This window comes from Zootoca vivipara, chromosome 12 (assembly GCF_965207765.1).
Source record: "Zootoca vivipara chromosome 12, rZooViv2.hap1.1, whole genome shotgun sequence".
In the NCBI taxonomy this organism is placed as follows: Eukaryota; Metazoa; Chordata; class Lepidosauria; order Squamata; family Lacertidae; genus Zootoca; species Zootoca vivipara.
Window position 1 is genome coordinate 13,509,827 of NC_142595.1, and position 24,558 is coordinate 13,534,384.

The 24,558-nt window shown below is 44.5% G+C and overlaps 1 protein-coding gene across 1 annotated transcript in view; it reads right to left on the minus strand.

Moving 5' to 3' along the window:
* The window catches only part of MYO1D (myosin ID), a 172,705-nt gene that overhangs the window by 80,150 nt on the left and 67,997 nt on the right, over positions 1 to 24,558 (minus strand). The window contains exons 15-16 of the mRNA XM_035136261.3: positions 16,102 to 16,268; positions 13,031 to 13,238 (exon numbers count right to left, since the gene is read on the minus strand). Of these exons, the coding sequence (XP_034992152.3) occupies positions 13,031 to 13,238; positions 16,102 to 16,268 (375 nt within the window). The remainder of the gene's footprint in view (positions 1 to 13,030; positions 13,239 to 16,101; positions 16,269 to 24,558) is intronic.

The window sequence follows — 24,558 nt, forward strand, 5'->3', positions numbered from 1 at the left end:
ACATCCCAGGGAACAAGAGAGTCTGCTTTCATGTGGATCTCATTGCTACACTCAAAGAAAGGAATATCACCAGGGGTCGTGCTGGCCATGAGCAATGCTTCTGTTTCCTAAGGAACAGGTGAAGCAAAGATGGATGCCTTGCTGCCCACTGAAGACCTCCTCTAGGTCATAATAGACCAGAGAAACAGCTAACGAACTACTGTACAGTCAAACCTCGGATCCCGAACGCATCCGTTTTGGAATGTTTCGGCTCCCAAATGCCGAAAACCCAGAAGGAAACGCTCCGGTTTTCAAACATTTTTTGGAAGCCGAACATCTGACGCAGCTTCCACTGGAGTGCTCCTGCAAACCAATCGGAAACCGCGCCTTGGTTGTAGAAAATGTCGGAAGCAAAATGTGCTTCTGGAACGGATTGAACTCAACGACCGAGGTTAGACTGTACTGCTTTATAGAGGAAAGAACAGCAGGACAGGGACAAACCAAAAGCAAGCATTTAGGATTGGGGCTCCCTGTCTTCTATTCATCTTAATGATCTCTTTTAAATTTTCATATTTCTTCTGCCACCTTTTTTGGAGGGCGGGGATGAAGCCCTGAAGGGTGCCAATAAAACTTTGCCTCCCTGTCTCAGGCAGGAAGACGGTGTGTGAATTTGTGGGTGGCTGATGTCCTTCAGCAAGCAGCTTTTTCATCCCTATCTTTAAAGGTCAGAGGGTGGGACCTAATCCCATTAGCAATGCCCTCTTATCTACTAAGGGAGAAAGGTGGGTTTGGCAGAGGGATCTGAAGGAGAGAGGCGGCAGCACCGTGCAGGTGTTCTGAAAGGGATTGTTTCAGCTGCAGAGGGCAGTGAGGCAGAAGGGGATGAAGACAGTTCCTCATGCTTGAGTGGAGAACCCTCTGGAGTCCAATAAGTAGAAATAATACAACAACACTCAACACACATTGGCAAATTCAGTGGTCATTTCTCATGATCTGGTGAAAAGATAATTTCCTTTGCTTGGGAGAGGGAGATCCTTTGTTCGGGGTCCTTCTCTTCTCCTGTGCGAGAGAGAACACCCTGCTGCAGCAGATTCCTCTACCTTGCGTTGGTCTCTGTTTTGCACTATTGAAGAGGGGTAATTAATTTTGCCCGATCTCTTCAGAGGTTCGGACTCCCTACCGGACTAGAACCATTTTAAACAGGCAAGAAAGCCTTTTAAAATTCTTATAACACCACTGTGAAGAATTTCGTAACTGCAGTTCCTCCACCCTATGGATGTCAAGTAGCTGAGATGGCAAATGTGGATGTCAAATTCTCACCATGCAACTCGTATTACATTTCAACCATATTAGATGAAGCGTTCTCCAGGAACTCTACAATGGTTGCACTCTGTTTCAAATTGCCTGGTGCTGCATTAGACCAATGCTCGTCTCTCTTTGAGTTCAACGGAAAAGGGTTTTTTTTTGTTTTGTTTCTCCTGTTGGTGAACTGACAGCCCTGCAATTCATTGAGGGGTTGGCTGGCCGGGGAAATTGATTCAGCTCCTGAGTTGGCATCTTATGGATCCATACAGATGTGCATCAGTCCTTTCATTTACAGTAGGATTAATTAATTACCCAAGGCAATTTAGCACCACAGCTATTTGTTTTATGAAGCTTGTGTCAAGTGGAGGTCCTTCCTGCATGCCTCACTAAACCATAGATTACGTCAAGCTAGGAATGATAAAACAAGGGACAAACAGATGGGGAGAGAAAATATTTGCTGCAGAGTCCCAACAAAGAATTAATATGCAAGCCTCACTGATTCTGAACTGGGAGAAGATCCTGCAATCCGTTTTGGAACATATCCAAGCCCTTTAATTCTACCCACCTCCAGAAAACGCAAGACGAGAGCCAACGCTACTCAGTATGTGTGAATCATTGTAACACTGTTTTAAGACCATTAAGTTTTTGTGGATAGTAACATATCCCAGAGGTTTTCAACCTTTTGGAGTCCACATTCTTTCTGCAGCACCCCTGTGGGGCTCAGGAGCCCTGTTATGTCACCCCTTGCCTGCAGAACTGGCAGTCTCTTACCCTTTTTCAAACACCCTCGTGGAGCGTTTCCTAAGCCTCCTCTCCTCTCCTCTGGGGAGTCCTCCAGGCAGCCACTGCTGCTGCCCCTCACACTGCCCCACAGGGGCCTAGGAAGAGGATGCCTGCAGCCTTAGCAGCCCAGTGGAGACTAACCAAAGGTGAACATGAGGCCAGTGGGCCTGCATGGTGGAAAGGCTCCCCTTCAGCACAGGGCACTCAGCTTCCAGGCAGGCATTGCACACAGCAAACACAAGAAAAGCCAGCACAGTGCCTGCCTGCCTGCCCAGCCTCCCTCACCCACCTGGTTGCCTACTCCAAGGCTGCCTCAGCTCCTGGCAGCCAGCACCCCCAGGCCAGCCCCAGAGGCAACATTCGCCTGTAGAGCTTGTAGTCAGGCTGGCTGCAACAAACAGCTGTGCAAGCCTTTGGGGGGAGGAGGAGGGAAGGAAAGAGGGACAGAGGCAAGTGGTTGCCCATGGCATCCCTGACCATCATTCAAGGCACCCCAGGGTGCTACAGCACATTGGTTGAAAACCACTGTCCTGTCCTATTCCAGAGACTTGGGGTCTCAGAATAAGTTAATGAAAAACAGCAAAGTATCAAGTTTAAATGAAACACTTATGAACAATTGACCACAGCCATCATATCCTTATCAAAGAGATCGGTTTTTAAACTCTGCTCCTGAAATACACTCAGGTTAAGGCACTGGTGAACCTTCATGGGAAAAGAGTTCTGCCAACCTAGAGCAGCTAGGATATACCTTCGTACATGCAGTAGCAACAAATCATCAATCTGGCTTCAACCCTGAAAACTGAGCCAAAAGGAAACCCTGCTCCATTGAATTTAAATCCATCCTTCCATCCATGGTCAGACTAAACGCTAGATTTTCTAACCAACCTACTGAGAGACCCTGCATTAATGCTACACCTGCACACATATTTCCAGTCCCTATTTGGAACAACAACTGGTCAAGGAGAATGTAAGTTGGATACTGCATTGGTGTATGCATCACCACATAAGCTTGTTGCTGTTATCCCACAAAGGTATCTCCTTTCAGCATGCTACTTTTGCTGCTCATCTCTTCTGCTACGCTATGAGATAAACTGAGTTATTTTTGGCAGCTGCCCAAAAGCTGTGAGCTGCCTGAGCGAGAGGTCCAAAGTGTTTAGGAACCAGAGCAAAACTTAAGTAGCCTTTCCCCCAAGCTACCAGTTGCATTATCATCCTTTTATCTATCCTGCTTTGGGATGTGTGTGTGTGTGTGCTACTAAAATAGAGAAAATAATCAAGAATGCATTGCAGGCAGGCAGGCATTGTTAAAGTAAAATTGTTGCACAAAATTGGTAAGCTACTGTAAACCATGACCAGCTGTGCATGAACAAATCATGCCTGCTTTGCTGCTCCCTACATTGTACTTTATTTTAATTGTTCTTTTATGGGACACCATTTGGTGAAGGGTGGGCTACAAATATGTATTCGCTAAATTTATGAGCCCAGCTTGGCAAACACATCAAATACAAACAATAAATAATATAATAGTGTACAATGGAATATAATAGTCCCTGGCCTAGTGTGACACCTGAACCAAGGGACATGGTTTGGTTTGCTTTGCTTTAACAAACCACAATTGGTAAACCAAGAACAAACCTTGACTTTGTGGTTTGTTTGGCACAAAACAGCGATCCTTCTTCAGACATAATTCTAAGTCAGGGATTGAGGATTGCTTGTTCTGCACACTTTAAGTTTGCACATGACAGTTATTTGGAATGCGTCCAAGGTCTCTTTGGTTCATAGTAGCTCTTTGTCTGCATAGGGCAGTGAGCTTTGCCAATGAATGTATGCATACATGTGACAATATACACAAGTGTCAAACTTCCCATTTTTTAAAAAAGAAAAAAAGATGCACACTCTCACGCATGTTCCCCACAGTCATTATTTTCTTCTGTTGCCCTTAGCGCTATATTTTCTAAATTGCACTTAAGTATTATTGTGGGATGAGGGACCCAGGTGGCGCTGTGGTTAAATCACTGAGCCTAGGGCTTGCTGATCAGAAGGTCGGCGGTTCGAATCCCTGTGACGGGGTGAGCTCCCGTTGCTTGGTCCCAGCTCCTGCCAACCTAGCAGTTCGAAAGCATGTCAAAATGCAAGTAGATAAATAGGAACCGCTACAGCGGGAAGGTAAACGGCGTTTCCATGTGCTGCTCTGGTTTGCCAGAAGCGGCTTTGTCATGCTGGCCACCTGACCTGGAAGCTATACGCCGGCTCCCTCGGCCAATAATGCGAGATGAGTGCGCAACCCCAGAGTCGGTCACGACTGGACCTAATGGTCAGGGGTCCCTTTACCTTTATTATTGTGGGGGTATTTTTTTTTAATAGCTTGCCTTTCCTTCTTCCATATGCCGCTGCACGTAGCATAGCAAGAAATAATAGTCAATGCTGGGGGGGGGGGTGTTCTTGCTTTCCAAAATAAGCCAGGGTTGCTATTCCCCTGCCCCAACCCACTGAGGAGATGAGTCAGTACAGGGACCCAAAGCAGAGTCCACTTTTCCCTTCGGCGTTTGGGGAACACTGGAGCAAATTATTCACTTGACTGGGTGGGTTTTGCATTCTAGACCGAATCTGGAGTACAGAGGGATTCTCCTCAAAAATCCGAGACACTCTCAGACCGTATTATGAAAGCTACCCAAACCTCTCTAAGAGTCAAAAGATCAACAAAAAGCAGCCTCCCCTCACTCTCAGCCAGGCCAATTAACCAGTTCAGGCATGCCTCGGGGCTACACTCACAAAAGGCCTTTTAAGTGGGCAAGTGGGAGCGAAAGAAGACAGGTAAGTATTATTCATCCAAATGGAGTAGAGATTCAATATAGATGGGAGCAGAAACTCAATGCAGATGGGAATAGAGAAGGCAGAATACATCAGAGGTGGTTTATCTTATATACTTTCTTGCCCGTTAAGACTGGAAGGTGAATCCCTGCTCTTTACCCCGTTTGATGCTGCTCTGCTCTTGCTTTCTGACGTCTCCTCCCTTCACCACTTCTATGACACTTGGCTTCCACTGACCTTTTCTTGCCTGCCAGAGTCTCCCGACTGCCAACTTCCCACCTAGATCACAAACCCAACCCAGCACCTCCTGCCTGTTTGGGGATAGTCAAAACAGAGAAACAAAAAACATTAAGCAAGCAAAGATAAAAGCTTCGCTTCACTCTGCCCCAAACAGAGATGCTGATCCTTGAGAGAATAATATTTCTATGTATATTTTCATGCCGTAAGTCATGGTGATTCGGTGGGTGGGAACAATCACAGTATAGTCACAAGTAAGACCCTCTCTCCCACAGAAATGAAACTACTGCATCTCTCCCCCCTCCCCAACTTAAAGTGCAGTGGAAATTATTCTCTCCCATTCCAGTACAGGAACATGGTTACCATACATTCAGCTCTTGTCCAGTACTAGTACTTATTTAACATTTACCTGGATATTATCCCCAACATATACACTAGGTGTTTTTTTCTTGGAAAGGCCTTCAGAGGTCATGTTTCCTATAGCAGTTGAATCCATTCCCTTTGACCCTTCACTGCTATGCCATTAGGACACAGCTTCTTATTTAGCATGGGTAGCACATTTTAATAAATCTGCTACGACGGTAGATGCTGAACAGGCTGTCACTGTTCATTTAACAGAGTTTGCATTCTGGCTTTATAATTTAGTCTGCTCAGAGAATTTGGCTATCTGCTGAATCAAACTTGGGCCTTGATCGGGCTGTAAGGTGAGGCTTCCAGATGCGAGTCTCAGCAGCCCCCCAGCCCTAAGGTGAGAATTCTGAACCAACTCTCCCCACATTAGGAATCACATTTGTTTTTAACTTCTCTTTTACTGACAGTCAAAGGACAATTCCTTCCCTTCCCAAAATTGTCTTTCTGTGTGTGGTGGTGGGGATGAACTGTATTCATGACAAACACATTTCACTTTAAAATATGCAAATAAAGAGCATAGCACCATCTGTTTCAATGTGTGACATGCATCATTATTTCTCAAAATATGGTTCTGGAGGTGGTAAAATTGTGGGGCGGGGAGAGAGGCACGGGGGAGAGAACTACAAGAGTTCCACTCTGCCCAGTATGGTTAGCAAAAAAAAAGAGATGAGTTCAAGGAAATGACAGCAGTGAGATGCTTTCCAGGATCTGAAGTGGTTTCCATTCTAACACCTACCATAATGCATCATTAAAAAGGCAGCTTATTTAAAAGATTGATAAAAACCGAAGAGCAAACACTCCCCATTGCAGCCTAAATTACGAGTGCTGTGTCAAGCAAAGGGACCAGGCCCTCCCACAATACTGTCAACTTGACAAGCATGCGGAAAAGAAAGACAGGCTACAAAAAATATAAAAAAATATAAAAATCACAGGATCCAAAGTACACAAGACAGGTACATGGCCAAAGCTTCCAGATAAGGATCAGGCTAGACATTGATCGTAATTTGTAGATAAGAACCATGTCAGGGGATCTAAAAAGTTTTAATATGTGGTCGTGGGGGTGTTTCATTGGGACTTCAGCATGTTAAGATGGAAGATGAAACCACTTTCCCCCAGCTGTAATCCTGATGAAAAACACTCAAGAAACCCACAAGAAGCCTGAGATAAAAGGCTCCTGTGGGTGCCAATGAAAATTTAATGCCTCCTATTACATTTTTAAAAATCCCCGACATGGTTTTTGACTACGCAATTTAGTGCGACATGGTTTTGACCCCGAGGAGCCAAGCTGTATGTGCTTGAGTTTCACGAAAATAACTTCCGAGGCATGCCATGACCCGACAGTATGGCTGCAACCTGACGTACATTTATCTGGAACTGTTTCATTGAGCTCAGTGTCGCTTACTTCCACTTCCAATGAATATGCATGGGGTTGTGCCAATTAAATGCTGACCTTGAACCCACTTCAAAATCTGTAGCTACTGTGAAGTCAGCAGGTCTTGGACTTGCACTACACAGAAGTGTTCGAAGAATTGTTCTGAAGATGAGTCGGTAAGCAATGCTTGTAACTAAACTGTTGGACTTAGGAGAACTTCCAAACTCCAAAACCAAACAAATAACAAAAAGAAAGATCCTGCCTAAGGAAGCTGGCATCTTCACTGAAGCCTTTCAAGAATGGACGTTCATCTGCTAGGAATCCTTCAATTAGCATGCCCCGTCTTTGGTGTTGTGCAGGACATCAGAACTTAACATCTGAAAGACCATCACCTACGAAAAACACTTTTGAAAGGGGAGAGGGAAGAAGAACACCCCCTTTTTAATACCTATTAGTCCTCGCAGATTGGATGGCTTGGCTCAGGAGAAAGATATGGTGCAGCACAACACTACCACCAGCAGTGCTCAATAGCCACAACTGAAAATAAATCTAATAAGGTAACTTCTTGCTATACCTCAACTTTCCCCATCACAGTTGTTGGGGCATCAAGTGAATGAACCTTCCATAAAAGGGTACCTTTATAACATTATTATGCTATTTTGCTTAGACCCCCATCATTGCAGGGCATTAGTAGAGACAACCTCATAGGGGTTTTTTGTGTGGATAACCAGAATGACAGGACTATTTGCACCTTAAAGAGAGCAACTATAAGCCACATTAAAAAGTAACGAGGCTCTGGCTATGAATAGAACGCTGGTTAGGATGGCCATGGAGGAAAGAAATCAAAAACATTCTTCTAGCATCTACTGTCCTTGTCAACAGAGGGGCATTGGCGGGAGAGAGAGGCAGGGTGTCTGTATTTAGATTCCGCTCAGCAAGCGCCTCGCAACTCCAATTTCACTGGAAAAAGCATTTGTGTTAGCCCCTGAAGATTTCCTCCGCCAGATCCAAGCGCCTAAAACCCCAACCCAAAAAGATACACGGAAAATCCACGCCAAAACCAAGTAATTCATTCTGAAATTTAAATGCCAATACTGCAACACAGAGACATGTTATGGTTGTACGAGCCTTGCAAAAATATTTTCGTGCTTGCTACAGCAGACGCACATGTGCCCTCTCCTACCAACCCTGCTTCACAGTCGCCTGAGCTGCTAGGCAAACAACATTTCACACTGTCAAAGCACAGCTGATCCTCCAGGCACCAAAACTGAAACTAGGAAGATAAATTCCACACGGGCATGAGCTTTGCTGTATGGCTTCCAGAGCGTTGCAAATGGGATCTGTTCTTCAGAGGTTGCTGTTGATATTGCAGCAGGGGGGGGGGAAATCTGCCTCTAAGCTGCTAGGCTCTAAAAATTAGGTAAAATAACCCTTAGAGAGGGGCAAAATTCTGCGAAACGAGGAGCACAAAAGATGTTCAGTTTCATATTAAAAGTGGAAGATTCTCCTATTGTGCCTCACTAATTATGGGGTCTGAGACAATGCCTGTTCCCCTGCTCCATTTTTAATTAGTGTTAGGGACACCACAGTTTGAGTCAGAAAAGTGGATTCTGTATTGCTGCACAAAGAATAAATGTGGTTCTGTGAAATTGATAATATACTCTGGGGCAGAGGGGGGGCACATGAAACTTGGCTTACTCATTAAACTAGAGTTCTTCATATATCCAGACTTCAGTGTGCAATGAAGGTGCTTGTTAAACATACTGATTTCCAGGTTTATGTGTGGCCCAACCACTGGGCTAAAGGCAGTAATAAATGGCCTTTGCAATGCAGCAATGGGTGTTCAGAAACATTGGAGGATTTTGGCTGAGGATCCCATGTCAGATATGTTATGTTACATCAGATACAGAACAATTCCCATTTCTACTTATTTCCACAACCTCAACACACAAGAATAGGAAAATGCCTTCTAAATCGATGGCAAACCCCTTATATCATCCCTGATGTGGGTCATTGTGCAGAAGCCCTTCTCTGATTACAGCTGTTGGACTGTAATCTAATACGAAAACGCAGTCTTTTCTTTTGTTAATAGTGGAAGCCTCTTCTTCTTCTTCTTTTGGCAGCTCACCCATTCCCAGTATGTACAGCTTTAAGGGCATGTTGGGACAGAGAAAAGCAAAATATTAAATTATGAAAAGTCAGCCGCAGCTTTTGTTCTCATCTCCTCTCTCCATCTACTTATTTCCACCACCACCAGGAATGTTGCTATGGCAACAGCTGCTGCAGGGTCTTGATTGACAAGCCTCCTGAGAGGAGTGTCTGGGGAAATAAAATGCCTCAAGGCAAGGGGGGGGGGATAGATGAGAGAAGAGGGGGGAAACACTGTCAGCTCACAATACTGGAAAGGATGGCAGACACACAGCCCTTTCAACAAAAGGGACATTCCTGTGTGCCAGGCTGAAACATTAATAAGCCTGTCTTCTTGCACAACTGCATGGAGTCTAGCGGTTCAACCTCGCAGATACAACCAAACCTAATGCCTTTCTAAAAGGACGAGCTGGCAGGGGGAACTAAGTGTAATGGTTTCTGATAGAAGCAAAGCTGGCAGCGTCCTAAATGGCTTGAGTCTGCATTACAGAAGTAGTCAACCCAAGGATGATCAGGGCGAAGAGGAAGGTGTTAGAAGTCTGATTTTAAGAGACCCCATTACATTTGCTATTTAAGTCCTGCTGGCTCTTTTTAGAGAGAACGCTGAGATAACACTGCTTGTGTTTATTTTCATAGAGGTATCATACAGCTACTTGAAGCAAACCACTTATTAAATAGATAACTGGTTGAACATGAACCAGTTGGACAATTCCACCTCTGAGCTTCCCCACCCCAATTATTCATGACACTTTTGAATGGCAATGGCAAAGAAAGCATATGCTGTTGCTCAACTGAGGCCAGAGCACCATCTGTACCCCTTTCCTTGAAACGTACGGTTTGGCCATGGTGACAAATGCCCCGGCTACATCTCATTTGGATTAGAACAACATGCACACTCTACCTGGGACTATCTCCGAATAGTAAGAAGAGCCTGCCAGACCAGGTCATTGGCCCATCTAGACCAGCATCCTGTTCTCGCAGTAGTTAACCCACAAGCAGGACCTAAGTGCAAAAATACTCTCCCCTCTCGTGGTTTCATAGAATCATAGAAGTGCAGAGTTTGAAGGAACCGTGAAGATCATCTGGTCCAACCCCCTGCATACGGGGACTGAGCTCTAACCAACTCAGGTACCCATAAAAGGACAAGCAACTAGTATTCAGAAGTGTTACTGCCTGTGACCATGGAGGCACAGTACAGCCATCGTGGCTAGCAGAAGCTAATAGCCATATCCTTCATGAATTTGTCCAAACCTCTTGTGAAGCCATCCACATGGGTGGCCATCACTGCCTCTCGTGGGATGTAGTTCCGCAGTTTAGCTGTGCAAAGAAGTCTTCAGGACAGCGTTCAGAAACTTCAGATGATACTCAAAGCCCTAAGTCCACCTTCCCCCAATGTAGTGCCCTCCATATGCTGAGCCTGAGTTACCATCCGCCCCAGGACTGATGAAAGGGGTAGTCCAAAACATTGGGAGAGCATCATGTTGGGGAGCATTCTCCTAAACATTGGAACATGACTTCTCATGCAAGAACCTGCCTAGTTTTAAGGTTCTCAGAAAATAATAGATTTCTGTGTCATACCAACACGAGGCACATTTGGCAAGGATACTGGAAAGGGTCTTCTCAGTGGCTGCACCAGCATTTTGAACTCGCTTCTCAACCAGGCCTATTTAGTCTCTTCTCAGCTGGGTTTTCATTGGACAGCAGAAGCCTTCAAAATCACTGAGGGGGATTCATTTTGCTGCTTTGTTTAAACCTGCTGTTGCGTTTATTTATTTTTCTTTTAATTGTCATTCTACTTCGTTTGCTTTTCTATTGCATTTGCATATTGTTACTCTTAGCTGCCTTGGGCACTTGGCGCGGAAAGATTATACAGTGGAACCTCGGTTTTCGAAGGCAATCCGTTCCGAAAGACCATTCGACTTCCAAAAACTGAAAACGGGAAAGCAGAAGCCTCAAATCAAAAGGGAAACTCAAAACGGAAGCCACGTTGGACGTTCAGGTTCCGAAAAACATTCGAAAACTGGAACATTTACTTCTGGGTTTTCGGCGTTTGGGAGCCGAAACGTTTGAAAACGGAGCCATTCGAGAACCAAGGTTTGACTGTAGATGCAAATAAAGAAATAAACCCTCCAAGTTCCGTTAAGCAGGGGGGCCTGCACTATGACGTGCTTAACCCCATCAGCTGAGTCTTGTGAAGTACACAAAATATGAAAGAGAGAATGATGGACAGAAAGCAAGGTTGTCATGATCACCATCTCTCTTACATCATCACAAGACTGCAAACCCAGAACCCTTCACAGACTCTCTAGTGAGCCAAGAGCAGTGCTTCATCCCATCAACAAAATTCTGTATCCCTCTCTCATTTTCCATGTTCTCCCAAAAATTCTTGCACCTCAGGACTGCAAGCAGTTTCTTCCAATATTTTCTACAGTCACATTTTGCACATAATGCGCAAGATGGAGATAGATTTGGGGAGGAACAAAAGCTTGTCCGGCAGCAAATAAAAAGGGGAGTTGCTAACTATTAAACATTCTGAAGAAGCATACAAAAGTGACACAGAAACCAAACTGCCTCATTTTTTTTGTCTTATTTTTTATATGAAGCTTAATCTTCATCTCTTCACTGGAAGCCTGCAAGGGCTCCATCTGCTGGTAACAAGTAGCAATCCTAAGTAGAAGCATGATGGAGCAAAAACTAGGCTAAGCTATATAGGTCTTTAAGGAATTATGTAATAACAATTCCAAAGCATTTCAAGCCAGGTAAGGCCTCTAATTACCTTTTCTGAGTTTTGTTTTTGTTTTAGAAAATCAAGTCCCTCCAAAGAAATCTATGGCATCACAAGACCCATCACACTTCCACAGATCCCCTTTTCTGTTTACTTAATGTGTGCTGTAATGAATCAATATTCTAGCATTACATTAAAAATTAATTTCCTACTTCCTGCTGGTAGCAACAGTAAAAGGGGCAAGCTACTGCAAAGCAGCAACCATTTCCCTCCCTTACCATTTCAGGCCCATTGGGACATTCTGGCAGTGGGGGAAGCTGTCATACAAGCAATAGCAAAAAGGATCATTTACAGGAATCAGTCCTACAGAGATGCAAGCTGGAGTAACAACCGTTTATACTTTGTGAGTACTGCTATGCACAAAACAGAACATACCGGTACTGATGTTTCTAGGCCTTCCACTGCAAGAAACGTCGTTAATTTTATCCCTTATTCTGAGCAGATTTACGACGTTGTGTTTCATTATAATCACAACGTAAAAGGGTTATTAAAAGCAATCATCACAAGTTTGCTTTTTCACTATTCCTATCTTTGGTTGTGGCTTGCACAAAAAGGCTACAAAGTTGGATTTACAAGGGATGCGGTTTATGTTTGAGACGACATGATTTCCAAGCCCTCATTTCTGGTGTCCTCTGTTATAAAATACGGCCCCAGGTGGGCGCCCTGGAACTTTTATGCCCAATCATGTCCCTCTCTGCCTTGCTCCAAAATGCCACCCCTGTCTTGTCCATTCCTCTTGTACCATAACCAGCTTTCTAATTGGATTAAAGGTAAGCAAAGGTCAATAATCGTTTTAAAGTTACAACATACTAACTGCTTATTGCTGCAAATCAGGTTTGCACAAGTCTTCTTAGTTAGCCCAGTTTATTTAAAGTGCCCAGTTTCCCTGTCCTGAATTCAGATTTAGATAGCTAATTTGACAAACCAACTAATTACCTGACTCAAGGGTTGTAGTCCTTGGGAAACTTTTGGAGGCTAGTGTTTGAACTGCTTCTCTAATGCATATCGTGGGAAATGGATTTGCAATAACAGCCGACTCCACAACAAAACTGGAACCCTTTCCCTACAAATCAGGTTCGGCATAAAGATTAAGCTAACAGTGCACTGGGAATCTGCCACAGGCCATACTGCCACCTTTAATAAGCCTGCAGTGGCTAGAGCTGGGCTATTTTAAAGCAGCTTTTGCTACTGCCTCTCACCTTCTGTAGGAAAAGAACAACCCATACAAGCATCTTGGCATGTAGTTCTTCCAACGTAAAGAGTGTCCGAGGCGTGCGGATGAAAATCTTGGTCTTGCCGTAGGCCACGTCGTGTTGGAACCCGCAATGCTCAATCAGTTTTTTAACAGCCTCCTTGTCCGATGGGAGCTTGTGATTTGGCCAAGTAAATTCAGGAATTATCTTGTACCTGCATAGCAGAATTTTTAAAAGAAAGCAATGTTGGAGTTGCGTTTGCCATCTCTGCTCAATCCCAGACTCATCAGTATCATGGTAAAGGACTACTAGGGCATCCCCAACATGACCTCAACAAATGTGATGGGGCTTTATCTGTTTCCACTTCACATGGAAAGGACTTGCAAATGCAGATAATGGAATCAGTGACCTGCGCAGGCTTCAGTAGAACTGGGTTCAAATTGGTTTATGTTCCATGGAGTGTCATCTTATTGTTTGACAGATCATTTGAATGAGCTATTTGACTACCAAGCTTTAAGGATGTTCCAGTTTTGCAGAATGAAACTCCAGATAAATACATTCAATGGGTTAGAGCAGGCATCCCCAAACTTCGGCCCTCCAGATGTTTTGGACTACAATTCTCATGGTCCCTGACCACTGGTCCTGTTAGCTAGGGATCATGGGAGCTGTAGGCCAAAACATCTGGAGGGCCGCAGTTTGGGGATGCCTGGGTTAGAGTAACTCAGTTGATAAGAGGGTGGGGCCTGGATCATGCAGAATTATTCATATCTGCCAATGACTCTTGGGACTAAACAAGGACCTTCACCAGCCTAGCAAGTCAACAGGCATTGTGGGTGCTTAAGTCAGAGGCCTTTTCAGGCAAAGAAGGCAATAAGAGGTGCAACAATGGGCAAGTCTTCTGCCCTTGCCTAATCGACAACAATATCTTCCACCTGCTGAATTCCAGCAGTTGTCCCCTGGAGCCAAGAGAGAGAGAATGCACAGCTGCCTTTGACTATAGTTGTCCATATGGCCCAAGAATGCCTGACAAAATCCTAGCCAAAGTCAGGAAAGGGCTAATAATAATAATAATAATAATAATAATAATAATAATAATAATAATAATATATTTATACCCCACCCATCTGGGTGGGTTTTCCCAGCCACTCTGAGCGGCTCCCAACAGATTATTAAAAGCATGATAAAACACCAAACATTAAAAACTTCCCTAAGCAGGACTACCTTCAGATGTCTTCTAAAAGTCAGATAGTTATTTCCTTGACATCTGACAGGAGGACATTCCACAGGGCGGGCACCACTATTGAGAAGGCGCTCTGCCTGGTTCCCTGTAACCTTGCAGTGAGGGAACTGCCAGAAGGCCCTCAGAGCTGGATGTCAGTACCTGGGCTGAATGATGGGGGTAAGACGTTCCTTCAGGTATACTGGGCCGAGGCCATTTAGGGCTTTAAAGGTCAGCACCAACACTTTGAATTGTGTCCGGAAACATACTGGGAGCCAGTGTAGGTCTTTCAGGACCAGTGTTATATGGTCTCGGCAGCCACTTCCCAAGTTAAAGCAGAGGCACACTACAAGGCAGCCCTGCTCTCCCATCTGAATTTCTTTGCTCAAGCTTTAACAGCTTATCACCAGCATAAATAGCAGCATTCGGTGCCCAAGGTGACCTCGGTATCTCTTCGGAATTAAAGAAGCTGCAACTCACATATTCATTCATACAGAAAGGTGCTTTACAGAAAATGGCGTAGAGCTTTGTGTGCGCTTGGGAGCATGGATGTGCATCCGTTTTCATTTAGATCGGCTGAGGAGCTCCTGCTCTGCCACAGGGAGCCCATGGCATAAATATCTGATATATTCAGACAGCCAAACTCTTGCTCTTGGTTCCAGCTCTCTGCTTGCTAACCACAGACGGGGGAAATATTTCTTGCGCCAATCGGCTGGGAGAAAAGATGTAGTGGGAGAACCACACAACTTTTGGACATTGAATTTATCCTACAGGGGTGATACCAAGCTGGTCTCTAAGAAACCAAAGCTATGACCACAAAAGTACATTCAAAAGATTTTAAAGCAGAGGTGTTAAAAGTGGGGAACCAATGGCCCTCTAGATACTGGTGAATTATAATTCCCACCAGCCCCAGCAAGCATGGCAGATGGCATGTGATGATGAATTGCTGTAGTTCAGCAACATCTGGAAGACCAAAAGTTCCCCACACCTTTATTAAAGGTCTATAAAACTGGCCGGGTGAAACTATTCTCATTAATGCCAACAGAAATCCCTATACGCGTGAATATGTACTATTTATTGGCAAAGGGTATTTAAGGAGATAACAGAAATCACTGGGTTAAAGCTGACTGAAAGTCCAGAGGTAGCATTATTATCAATTTATGATGGGGTGGAAGTTTTGCAGGCTGTGAAGGACTTGCTCACAAATTTATTGACAGCTGCACAAGTTATTATAGCTAGGAAGTGGAAGGGGCAAGCAGAATATAAAATGGAATAATGGTATAAAGAGGTGTGGGATATAGCTATTAATGACAAGTTAACATGTGCTATTAAGGTAAGATGGGGAATATGCAGGAGAAATTATTCTGCAGAGATATGGAAGGTGTTTGTAGAATTTGTACTGTTAAAACGGAAAGAGGTCAAACTACCACAAGAGGTTTTGAAATTTTGGGAGGCTGGATAGTTACAATGGAATGGCCTCAGTGGTGGGGTGCACATTTTTATTCTTATTTATTTATGATTATTACTTTGTTAAAAAAAGAAATTGAAAGGAAGAAAGGAAGAAATCCCTATACAAGTTATTTTATTCTCCAAAATAAAGCAGGAGGGTATACAAAGCCAGTACCACTCAACATGATACATTTCAGTCATTTCTGCCTAGTCTCTAGATCAGCGATGGCCAAACCTGGCCCTCAAAGCTGTTTTGGGACTACAATTCCCATTATCCCTGACCACTGGTCCTGTTAGCTACGGATGGTGGGAGTTGTTGTCCCAAAACAGCTGGAGGGCCAGGTTTGGCCATCACTGATCTAGAGGGTCCCCAAACATCTGAAGGCTAGTCAGCTTTATCTTTCCTTACCTGTGAAGGAATTTCTCGTATGTCTGACGATAGGCGAAACCTGCTCTTCGGACCCTGACGTTTTCCAGGAGTCCAAGGTATTCCACCTGATGCCTGCAACGCTCCTCATCAAATAGATGTGACAACTTTTTGTCATTAGGCTTAATGCAGCGGACGTAGTATGGTTCCTAGTGGGAGGCAGTGAGGAACACAACAATTTTAATGCTAAGAGCCAAGGCGCAAGAGCAGGGCAGTGCAAATGTACTACTCCAAATCGGATAATCGTCACAAAGAAAACAAGCCAGAGAATTGCATGCTCCTCCTCCTCCATGTTGGTCCTAAATATAGTTAGGGCTATCCAGGGTTAGCTGTTCGCCAGAATTCAAGCAAATGCTAGCATTATGAATACAACTATGTGTGTCAACCTTGCTAATAATAATAATAATAATAATAATAATAATAATAATAATAATAATAATAATTTATTATTTATACCCTGCCCATCTGGCTGGGTTTCCCCAGCCACTCTGGGCAGCCTATAACAGAAAAATAAAATAAAATAATTGATTAAACATTAAAAGCCTCCCTAAAGGGCTGCTTTCAGATGTCTTCTAAAAATCTGGTAGCTATTTTTCTCTTTGACATCTGATGGGAGGGCGTTCCACAGGGCGGGCGCCACTACCGAGAAGGCCCTTTGCCTGGTTCCCTGCAACTTGGCTTCTTGCAACAAGGGAACCGCCAGAAGGCCCTCGGTACTGGACCTCAGTGTCTGGGCAGAATGATGGGGGTGGATACGCGCCTTCAGGTATACAGGACCAAGGCCATTTAGGGCTTTAAAGTGGTCTCAGTGGCGGCTCCCAGTCATCAGTCTAGCTGCCGCATTCTGGATTAGTTGTAGTTTCCGGGTCACCTTCAAAGGTAGCCCCATGTAGAGCGCATTGCAGTACTCCAAGCGGGTGATAACTAGAGCATGCACCACTCTGGCGAGACAGTCTGCAGGCAGATAAGGTCTCAGCCTGCGTACCAGATGGAGCTGATAGACAGCTGCCCTGGGCACAGAATTGACCTGCGCCTCCATGGACAGCTGTGAGTCCAAAGTGACTCCCAAGCTGCGCACCTGGTCCTTCAGGGGCACAGTTACCCCATTCAGGATAAGGGAGTCCGCCACACCTGCCCGCCTCCTGTCCCCCACAAACAGTACTTCTGTCTTGTCAGGATTCAACCTCAATCTGTTAGCCGCCAATGGGGGAAGAGTTGCTGGTAATTTGTGCTAGGCAGGGAGTTTTTATCCTTTTCTCGGCCCAGTATACCTGAAGGAGTGTCTCCACCCCCATTGTTCAGCCCGGACACTGAGGTCCAGCTCTGAGGGCCTTCTGGCAGTTCCCTCACTGAGAGAAGTGAGGTTACAGGGAACCAGGGAAAGGGCCTTCTCGGTGGTGGCGCTTGCCCTGTGGAACGCCCTCCCATCAGATGTCAAGGAAATAAACAACTATCTGACTTTTAGAAGACATATGAAGGCAGCCCTGTTTAGGGAAATGTTTAATGTTTGACATTTTATTGTGCTTTTACTTTTCTGTTGGGGGCCACCCAGAGTGGCTGGGGAAACCCAGCCAGATGGGTGGGGTATAAATAAAAAATTATTGTAATATTATTATTATTACCCCAGCCTGATGTCCTCCAGGTGTTTTAGACTGCAGCTCCCATCAGCCCTGAGCACTGGCCATGCCAGTTGGAATGATGGGTGCTGGAATCCAACAGCATCTGTAGGTTGCTAACTTGGGGAAGGCCGAGCTATCCAAATGAAAAAGCAAGCATTGCCTGGAAATGATTGTATTAAGGGTTGCTTCAACAATTTTTTATTTATTTAAAAAAAGCATACAGAGGTTTGCTATGGCAAGTGTTTGACAAACGACATGCTACACATTTCATGCTGGCTGAGGTTAAGAGAAGATGCATTTCAACTACCGTGTTTCCCCTTTTTTAAGACACCGTCTTATAACTTTTTTTCGTTAAAAAAACACAGGGTGGCTTATTTTTGGTGGGGTGTCTTATGGTCTCCTCGGCTGGGCCAGGCCGCTGGCTCGGGGTGCTGCTGTGTGCTACGCGCAGCGCTGCTGAGCTCTGTCCTACCTGACAAGGCTGTTGTATGTATTAGAACAATACAATGTATGCACAAAGATTTCAGTGCTCTGAGGTGCTATTGAGCTTGGACTCGCCTACATGGGAGGTTTTAAAACCCAGGTTTGGATGGCCAAGGCTTCTCCAGCTGTGACTGCCATCTGATGGGGATTATTTTAGCTGTGATTTCTGCATAATTGCAGGGGGTTTGACTGGATGGCCCTTGGGGGACCCCTTCCAGCTGTACAGTACTATATTCTCAGGTCTTCAGGTTCACAGGTCTTCTCCATCGGTGATGGGAAAACCTGTGTCCCTCCAGATGATCATAGAATCGAAGAGTTGGAAGGGACCCCAAGGATCATCTAGCCCAACCCTCTGCAATGAAGAATCATCAGCATCATGCTCTAACCAATGGAGCAAATATAGATATAAATAGGGTTGCCATGTCTCATATTTTTTCGAGGACACGTCCTCTTTATCACAGGCAGAGTCGTCATAGCGATCCATAATTAAAAGCAGGAGTTGCCAAATGCGTCCTCTTTTTTGCTTTTGCAAAATATGGCAACCCTATTAAATAATGAAATAGAAAGCCCCCATCTTCCCATCTTCCCACCGGATCCCCCTCCGATCACCCTTTAAAGGCATTTTCTCCGCTGCGCCCCTTTTAAGACAGGCCAGACGGCAGAAGAAAGGGGCGAGGGCTCTGCTGGGTGCTCCGAGCTGCTGAGCACTCCGCGCGCTCCAGCAGCTGGTTCTGGGCAGCGGGATGGCAAGCCTCCTTGGCCGGGCAGAGGCGAGGCCGCTGGCTCCGGCGCTGCCGGGTGCTCTGAGCTGCTGAGCGCTCTGCGCGCTCCAGCAGCTGGTTCCTGGCGGCCGGCCGGCCGGCCGCTTGCTCCAGCGCTCCGCCCAGTGCTGCTGGGCGCTCTAAGCGCGCGGCGGCGGCACTGCTGAGCGCTCCGCTCTGCAGCAGCCGTTCCGGGCGGCGGGGCGGCAGGTCTCCTCGGCCGGACGGAGGCAAGGCCGCTGGCTCCGGCGCTCCGCCCGGTGCTGCTGGGCACTCTGAGCACTCGGCGGCAGCGCTACGGAGCGCTCCGCTCTGCAGCAACCGTTCTGGGCGGCAGGGCAGCAGGTCTCCTCGGCCGGGCGGAGGCGAAGCTGCTGGCTCCGGCGCTCCGCCCGGTGCTGCTGGGCACTCTGAGCGCTCTGCGGCGGCGCTGTGGAGCGCTCCGCTGTGCAGCAGCCATTCCGGACGGCGGGGCAGCAGGTCTCCTCGGCCGGGCAGAGGCGAAGCCGCTGGCTCCGGCGCTCCACCCGGTGCTGCTGGGCACTCTGAGCATTCTCCGGCGGCGCTGCGGAGCGCTCCGCTCTGCAGCAGCCATTCCGGACAGCGAGGCAGCAGGTCTCCTCGGCCGGGCGGAGGCGAGGCCGCTGGCTCCAGCGCTCCGCCCGGTGCTGCTGGGCGCTCTGAGCGCTCGGCGCTGCGGAGCGCTCCGCTCTGCAGCAGTCGGTTCCGGCCGGTGGGGCAGCAGATCTCCTTGGCTGGGCGATCCGCGAGCTCACCACTACAACAGCAGCCGCTTCCCAGGCCCCGCTGGCTGGCTGGGTCCCGCTGGCTGGCTGGGGCGCTCGGCGGTCTCGCTTTTAAAATCCAAAATCTAGTCACTTAAATAGGATCTCAGTCTAATTCAGCGACATCTTACTCCCAGTAGTGGCCATAAGGAGGGTGTTAGTTTTCATACAGGGCATGGAGGTATGTCTTATTTTCGGGGTATGTCTTATCTTTCGCAAATGCTTAAAAATGCTGCCATAAAACAAAGATGATGGGCTAATGCTGCCAATTTCTTCAAAAGTCCAAAATAAAACAAGCAGCACGCAAAGGCACCAAATTCAATCCAGTTTCAATCAAGTATTATTAATCCAAAGAGAAAACAATAAGAGAACCATATACAAGTGCTGACACAAGAGCCAAAATCAAACGTTAAACAGATAGCATGTACAAATTAAAGGCAAACCAGTCTTTATAGTCTTTGAGGCTATCTAGCGGTCAGCAAGTGGCAGCAGGTCGAACGAGGTGTCAATGGTAGTAAGACAGGCTGCCGGCGTTTTTTTGCCTGTTTCGCCCATATGACGGGCTTCTTCAGTAGTTCTCCTTGTACTTTTATGTTTAGTGCATTCACTGGTGGTATAAACCAGGTCTTATCAGTATTCGAATTAAGACACTAATATACATATAAACAGAATAAATATCAAAAACAGTACTTACAATTTGTATGAAACCACTTATCTTGGCTTAGGCCACAATGCTCAGGTGTTTTTTCAAAAGGTTCTCTCATTTACATATTCACTGGTAATACAAATCAAATTCTAATTATTGTTTGAAATAATACAGTAATACAATTTCTAAAATACATGTACACATAAAGAGATACTTACATTTCTTGTATTCAGAGTATTTTTGGTTTGAGCATGTATTGACTAAGCAAATATCCTGTGTTTGGAGCACACTTATATACAAAAAGTTGGTTCACAGGTGATAATAATTAAAGATGACAATTAGGAGGGGGCAGAAGAAAGTCTAAATATGAAAATAGAGGTCTAAATATGAAAATAGAAACAATAGGTTTTTTGACAGAAAAACCAAATATCCACAAACAAAAAACGACACTACTATTCCAGATGAGAACAGTAGCATTTCCAGCAGAGGATCATCAGAATCAACATCTGAGTTTAGACAATTAAGACCCAGACAACATACACAGTATGACCCTCACAGGCGCAGGGGCAGAGGGAAGAACAGATAACTGTCGTTAATCTGTCAAGCCGGATACTCTCCTCGGATGAGTTGAGAGTACTCAGTTTAGGCTTAAATTTTGCTCCCACCCAAAAATATTCGGCCCTAAGCACTCGCATTGATGTGTATAAAATGATTCGTCAACTGAAACTAAAATTATTATTTCAGTCCAACACTGATACCTTGGACACTAGTACTCCTTTTAAAACCAAATCAACCTTCATCCCCCATAACCAGGATTTTAGGATAGAAGCTTTTCATCATGAAATTATAAAAGACTTAGACAGATTGGAAAAACGTCATATCCCTACTAGACATAATATAACTAGAGAACAACAAGAGCTAATTCATAACTTGGCGAATGACCGCTCCATCACAATTAAACCTGCGGACAAAGGAGGGGCTATTGTCTTTATGGACACAGTCACTTATGAACGGGAAATAAACAGGCAATTGGCCGACAGAAGATATTATTTACCTCTTAGTTATGATCCCACTCAGAAAGTTTCTAACCTTATTCGTATCACGGTCAATGAGGCTCTAGCGCTAGATTATATTTCTATACAAACCGCCGAGTTCCTACTTTGTAAAAATCCACGGGTCCCTATCTTTTACACTCTCCCCAAGATCCATAAAAATATCACACCACCCCCGGGCCGTCCTATTGTCTCAGCTGTTGGTTCACTCACTGAACCCTTATCCAAGTACCTAGACTCATTTATATTTGAATACTCCACTGCCACCACCACATATATCCGAGACACTAAAGATCTTATTGCTAAACTGGAAGACCTTCCCGTGCCTAGAGGAGCGATCCTGGCAACACTCGATGTAGGTTCTCTCTACACTAATATCCCACTAGAGACCATAAGAGGGACCATTGAAAATTTACTACGTTCCAGACAAGAACAAACCCCTCCTTATTATTTTTTAATCCAATTACTGGATATTGTTTTTGAAAATAATTTCTTCAGGTATAAAAATGACTTCTACATCCAAACCAAGGGGGTTGCTATGGGCGCGGCATTGGCCCCATCGGTAGCAAACATTCACATGATTGACTTTGAAAACAAACATTTTTTTTCTGAATCTAACCCCTTTACAAATGACATCATTCTGATTAAAAGATACATTGATGATTTGCTCATAATTTTTAAATCTGAAGCAACATGTATTGCATTCCAAGAATGGGTGAACACATTGGATTCCCATCTAAAATTTACTTGTCAGTATCACAAAAAAGAAATTCCATTTTTGGATGTAGTGGTCTACATTTCAAATAGAAACACCTTGGCATTCAAACCATATAAGAAATTAACGGATTGTTACTCCCTACTCCATTACTCTTCAAGTCACCCTTCTCATTTAAAAAGAAATTTACCATACGGACAGTTAATCAGACTGAAAAGGAATGCTACAGACAAGAGAGACTATAGAAATGCGGCTCATCAGCTAGAAAAAGCTCTCGTTAACCGGGGCTACCCTAATTGTATCATACAGGACGCATACAGACGTGTAGACGGTCGCAATCGAAAAAATTTGCTTGAAACACGGTCTGATAGCATTAAAAACAGAAAACCCAGCCGCCTGGTCATGGGGATGGATTTCACACCCCTGGCCAGCCACATTAGAAACATTATATATAAACATTGGCATATTGTGGAAGACATACCTGGCTGTAAAGATCCCCCCCTTTTAGGGTTGAGGAAGAAAGGAACTTTGCGCAATCAATTGGTCAAAGCTGATTGTTTGGAATCACCATCCATTGTCACTAAAGGCCACTATAGATGCGGCTCATGCAATATGTGCCCCTACAGTTTACAAGTAAAAGAAATAAAAAGTGAACATATGCAGTTCACTTTTAAAATCAACTCCATGACCACATGCAACTCCAAGAACGTAGTTTATTGCATACGGTGCCCTTGCAACAAACTGTATATAGGCAGCACCACGCGGGCACTAAAGGTACGTATAGGAGAACACAGATCACGCATCCGCAATAAAGTGATGGAAGCCCCTCTTACACCTCATTTTTTACAAATGAAACACAGTGACTCCGATTTAATGTTTTTTGGCTTATGGCAGTACACACCCAAGAAATACCACAAGCAGGATATCCTAAAAATATTGAGACAACAAGAAACTAAATTGATTTTTATGTTTAAGACATTACAACCGGACGGTTTAAACTCAGATCTTGACCTTTCTGTATTCATTTAAACGAACACACTAGCAGTATAACATACAGTAATCATAGAGATACTGTAAGTGTTATCAGTACTCACATTCTTCTGCCCCCTCCTAATTGTCATCTTTAATTATTATCACCTGTGAACCAACTTTTTGTATATAAGTGTGCTCCAAACACAGGATATTTGCTTAGTCAATACATGCTCAAACCAAAAATACTCTGAATACAAGAAATGTAAGTATCTCTTTATGTGTACATGTATTTTAGAAATTGTATTACTGTATTATTTCAAACAATAATTAGAATTTGATTTGTATTACCAGTGAATATGTAAATGAGAGAACCTTTTGAAAAAACACCTGAGCATTGTGGCCTAAGCCAAGATAAGTGGTTTCATACAAATTGTAAGTACTGTTTTTGATATTTGTTCTGTTTATATGTATATTAGTGTCTTAATTCGAATACTAATAAGACCTGGTTTATACCACCAGTGAATGCACTAAACATAAAAGTACAAGGAGAACTACTGAAGAAGCCCGTCATATGGGCGAAACAGGCAAAAAAACGCCGGCAGCCTGTCTTACTACCATTGACACCTCGTTCGACCTGCTGCCACTTGCTGACCGCTAGATAGCCTCAAAGACTATAAAGACTGGTTTGCCTTTAATTTGTACATGTTATCTGTTTAACGTTTGATTTTGGCTCTTGTGTCAGCACTTGTATATGGTTCTCTTATTGTTTTCTCTTTGGATTAATAATACTTGATTGAAACTGGATTGAATTTGGTGCCTTTGCGTGCTGCTTGTTTTATTTTGGACTTTTAAAAATGCTGCCATGGCTTACTTAATGACTACGTCTTAAAAAAGGGGAAACACGGTAGGTGCCTGGTTTATTAAGTGATGGAATTAAGTACACTGACAAAGCTCATTTGCAGTGGAAACAAATGAAACCACAAGGAGGAAAGAGAAGGGAGCAGGTTCAGCCAGCAAATGAGAGATTAAGAAACAAACGAGGGGTCCCCAGAGATTTAAAAACCCAGTCTCACAATGGTCCATCACTCACTACAGCTGTCAGTGAAAGGAACATTAAGGAAAGACCCCCTGGTGATCTTTTGAAAGAGGCCCAAAGCCTCAAGAGGCAACTCTAAGGATTTAGTATTTATCAGCCACACTCTATTACACATGGCAGGAGCATAAATCAGTCCAAAGATACTATTTTTAAAAAGCTGCATGGGAAACACCTCTTATCTTTTATTTCCTGATGTACAAGATCTGCTAGACAAGAAATGAGAGGACACAGCCCCCTTAATAAGACAGGGAAGGGAGAAAAAAGCACATTTAGCTTTTATGGTGCCCAGATATTGTTTTGATCCTGATAT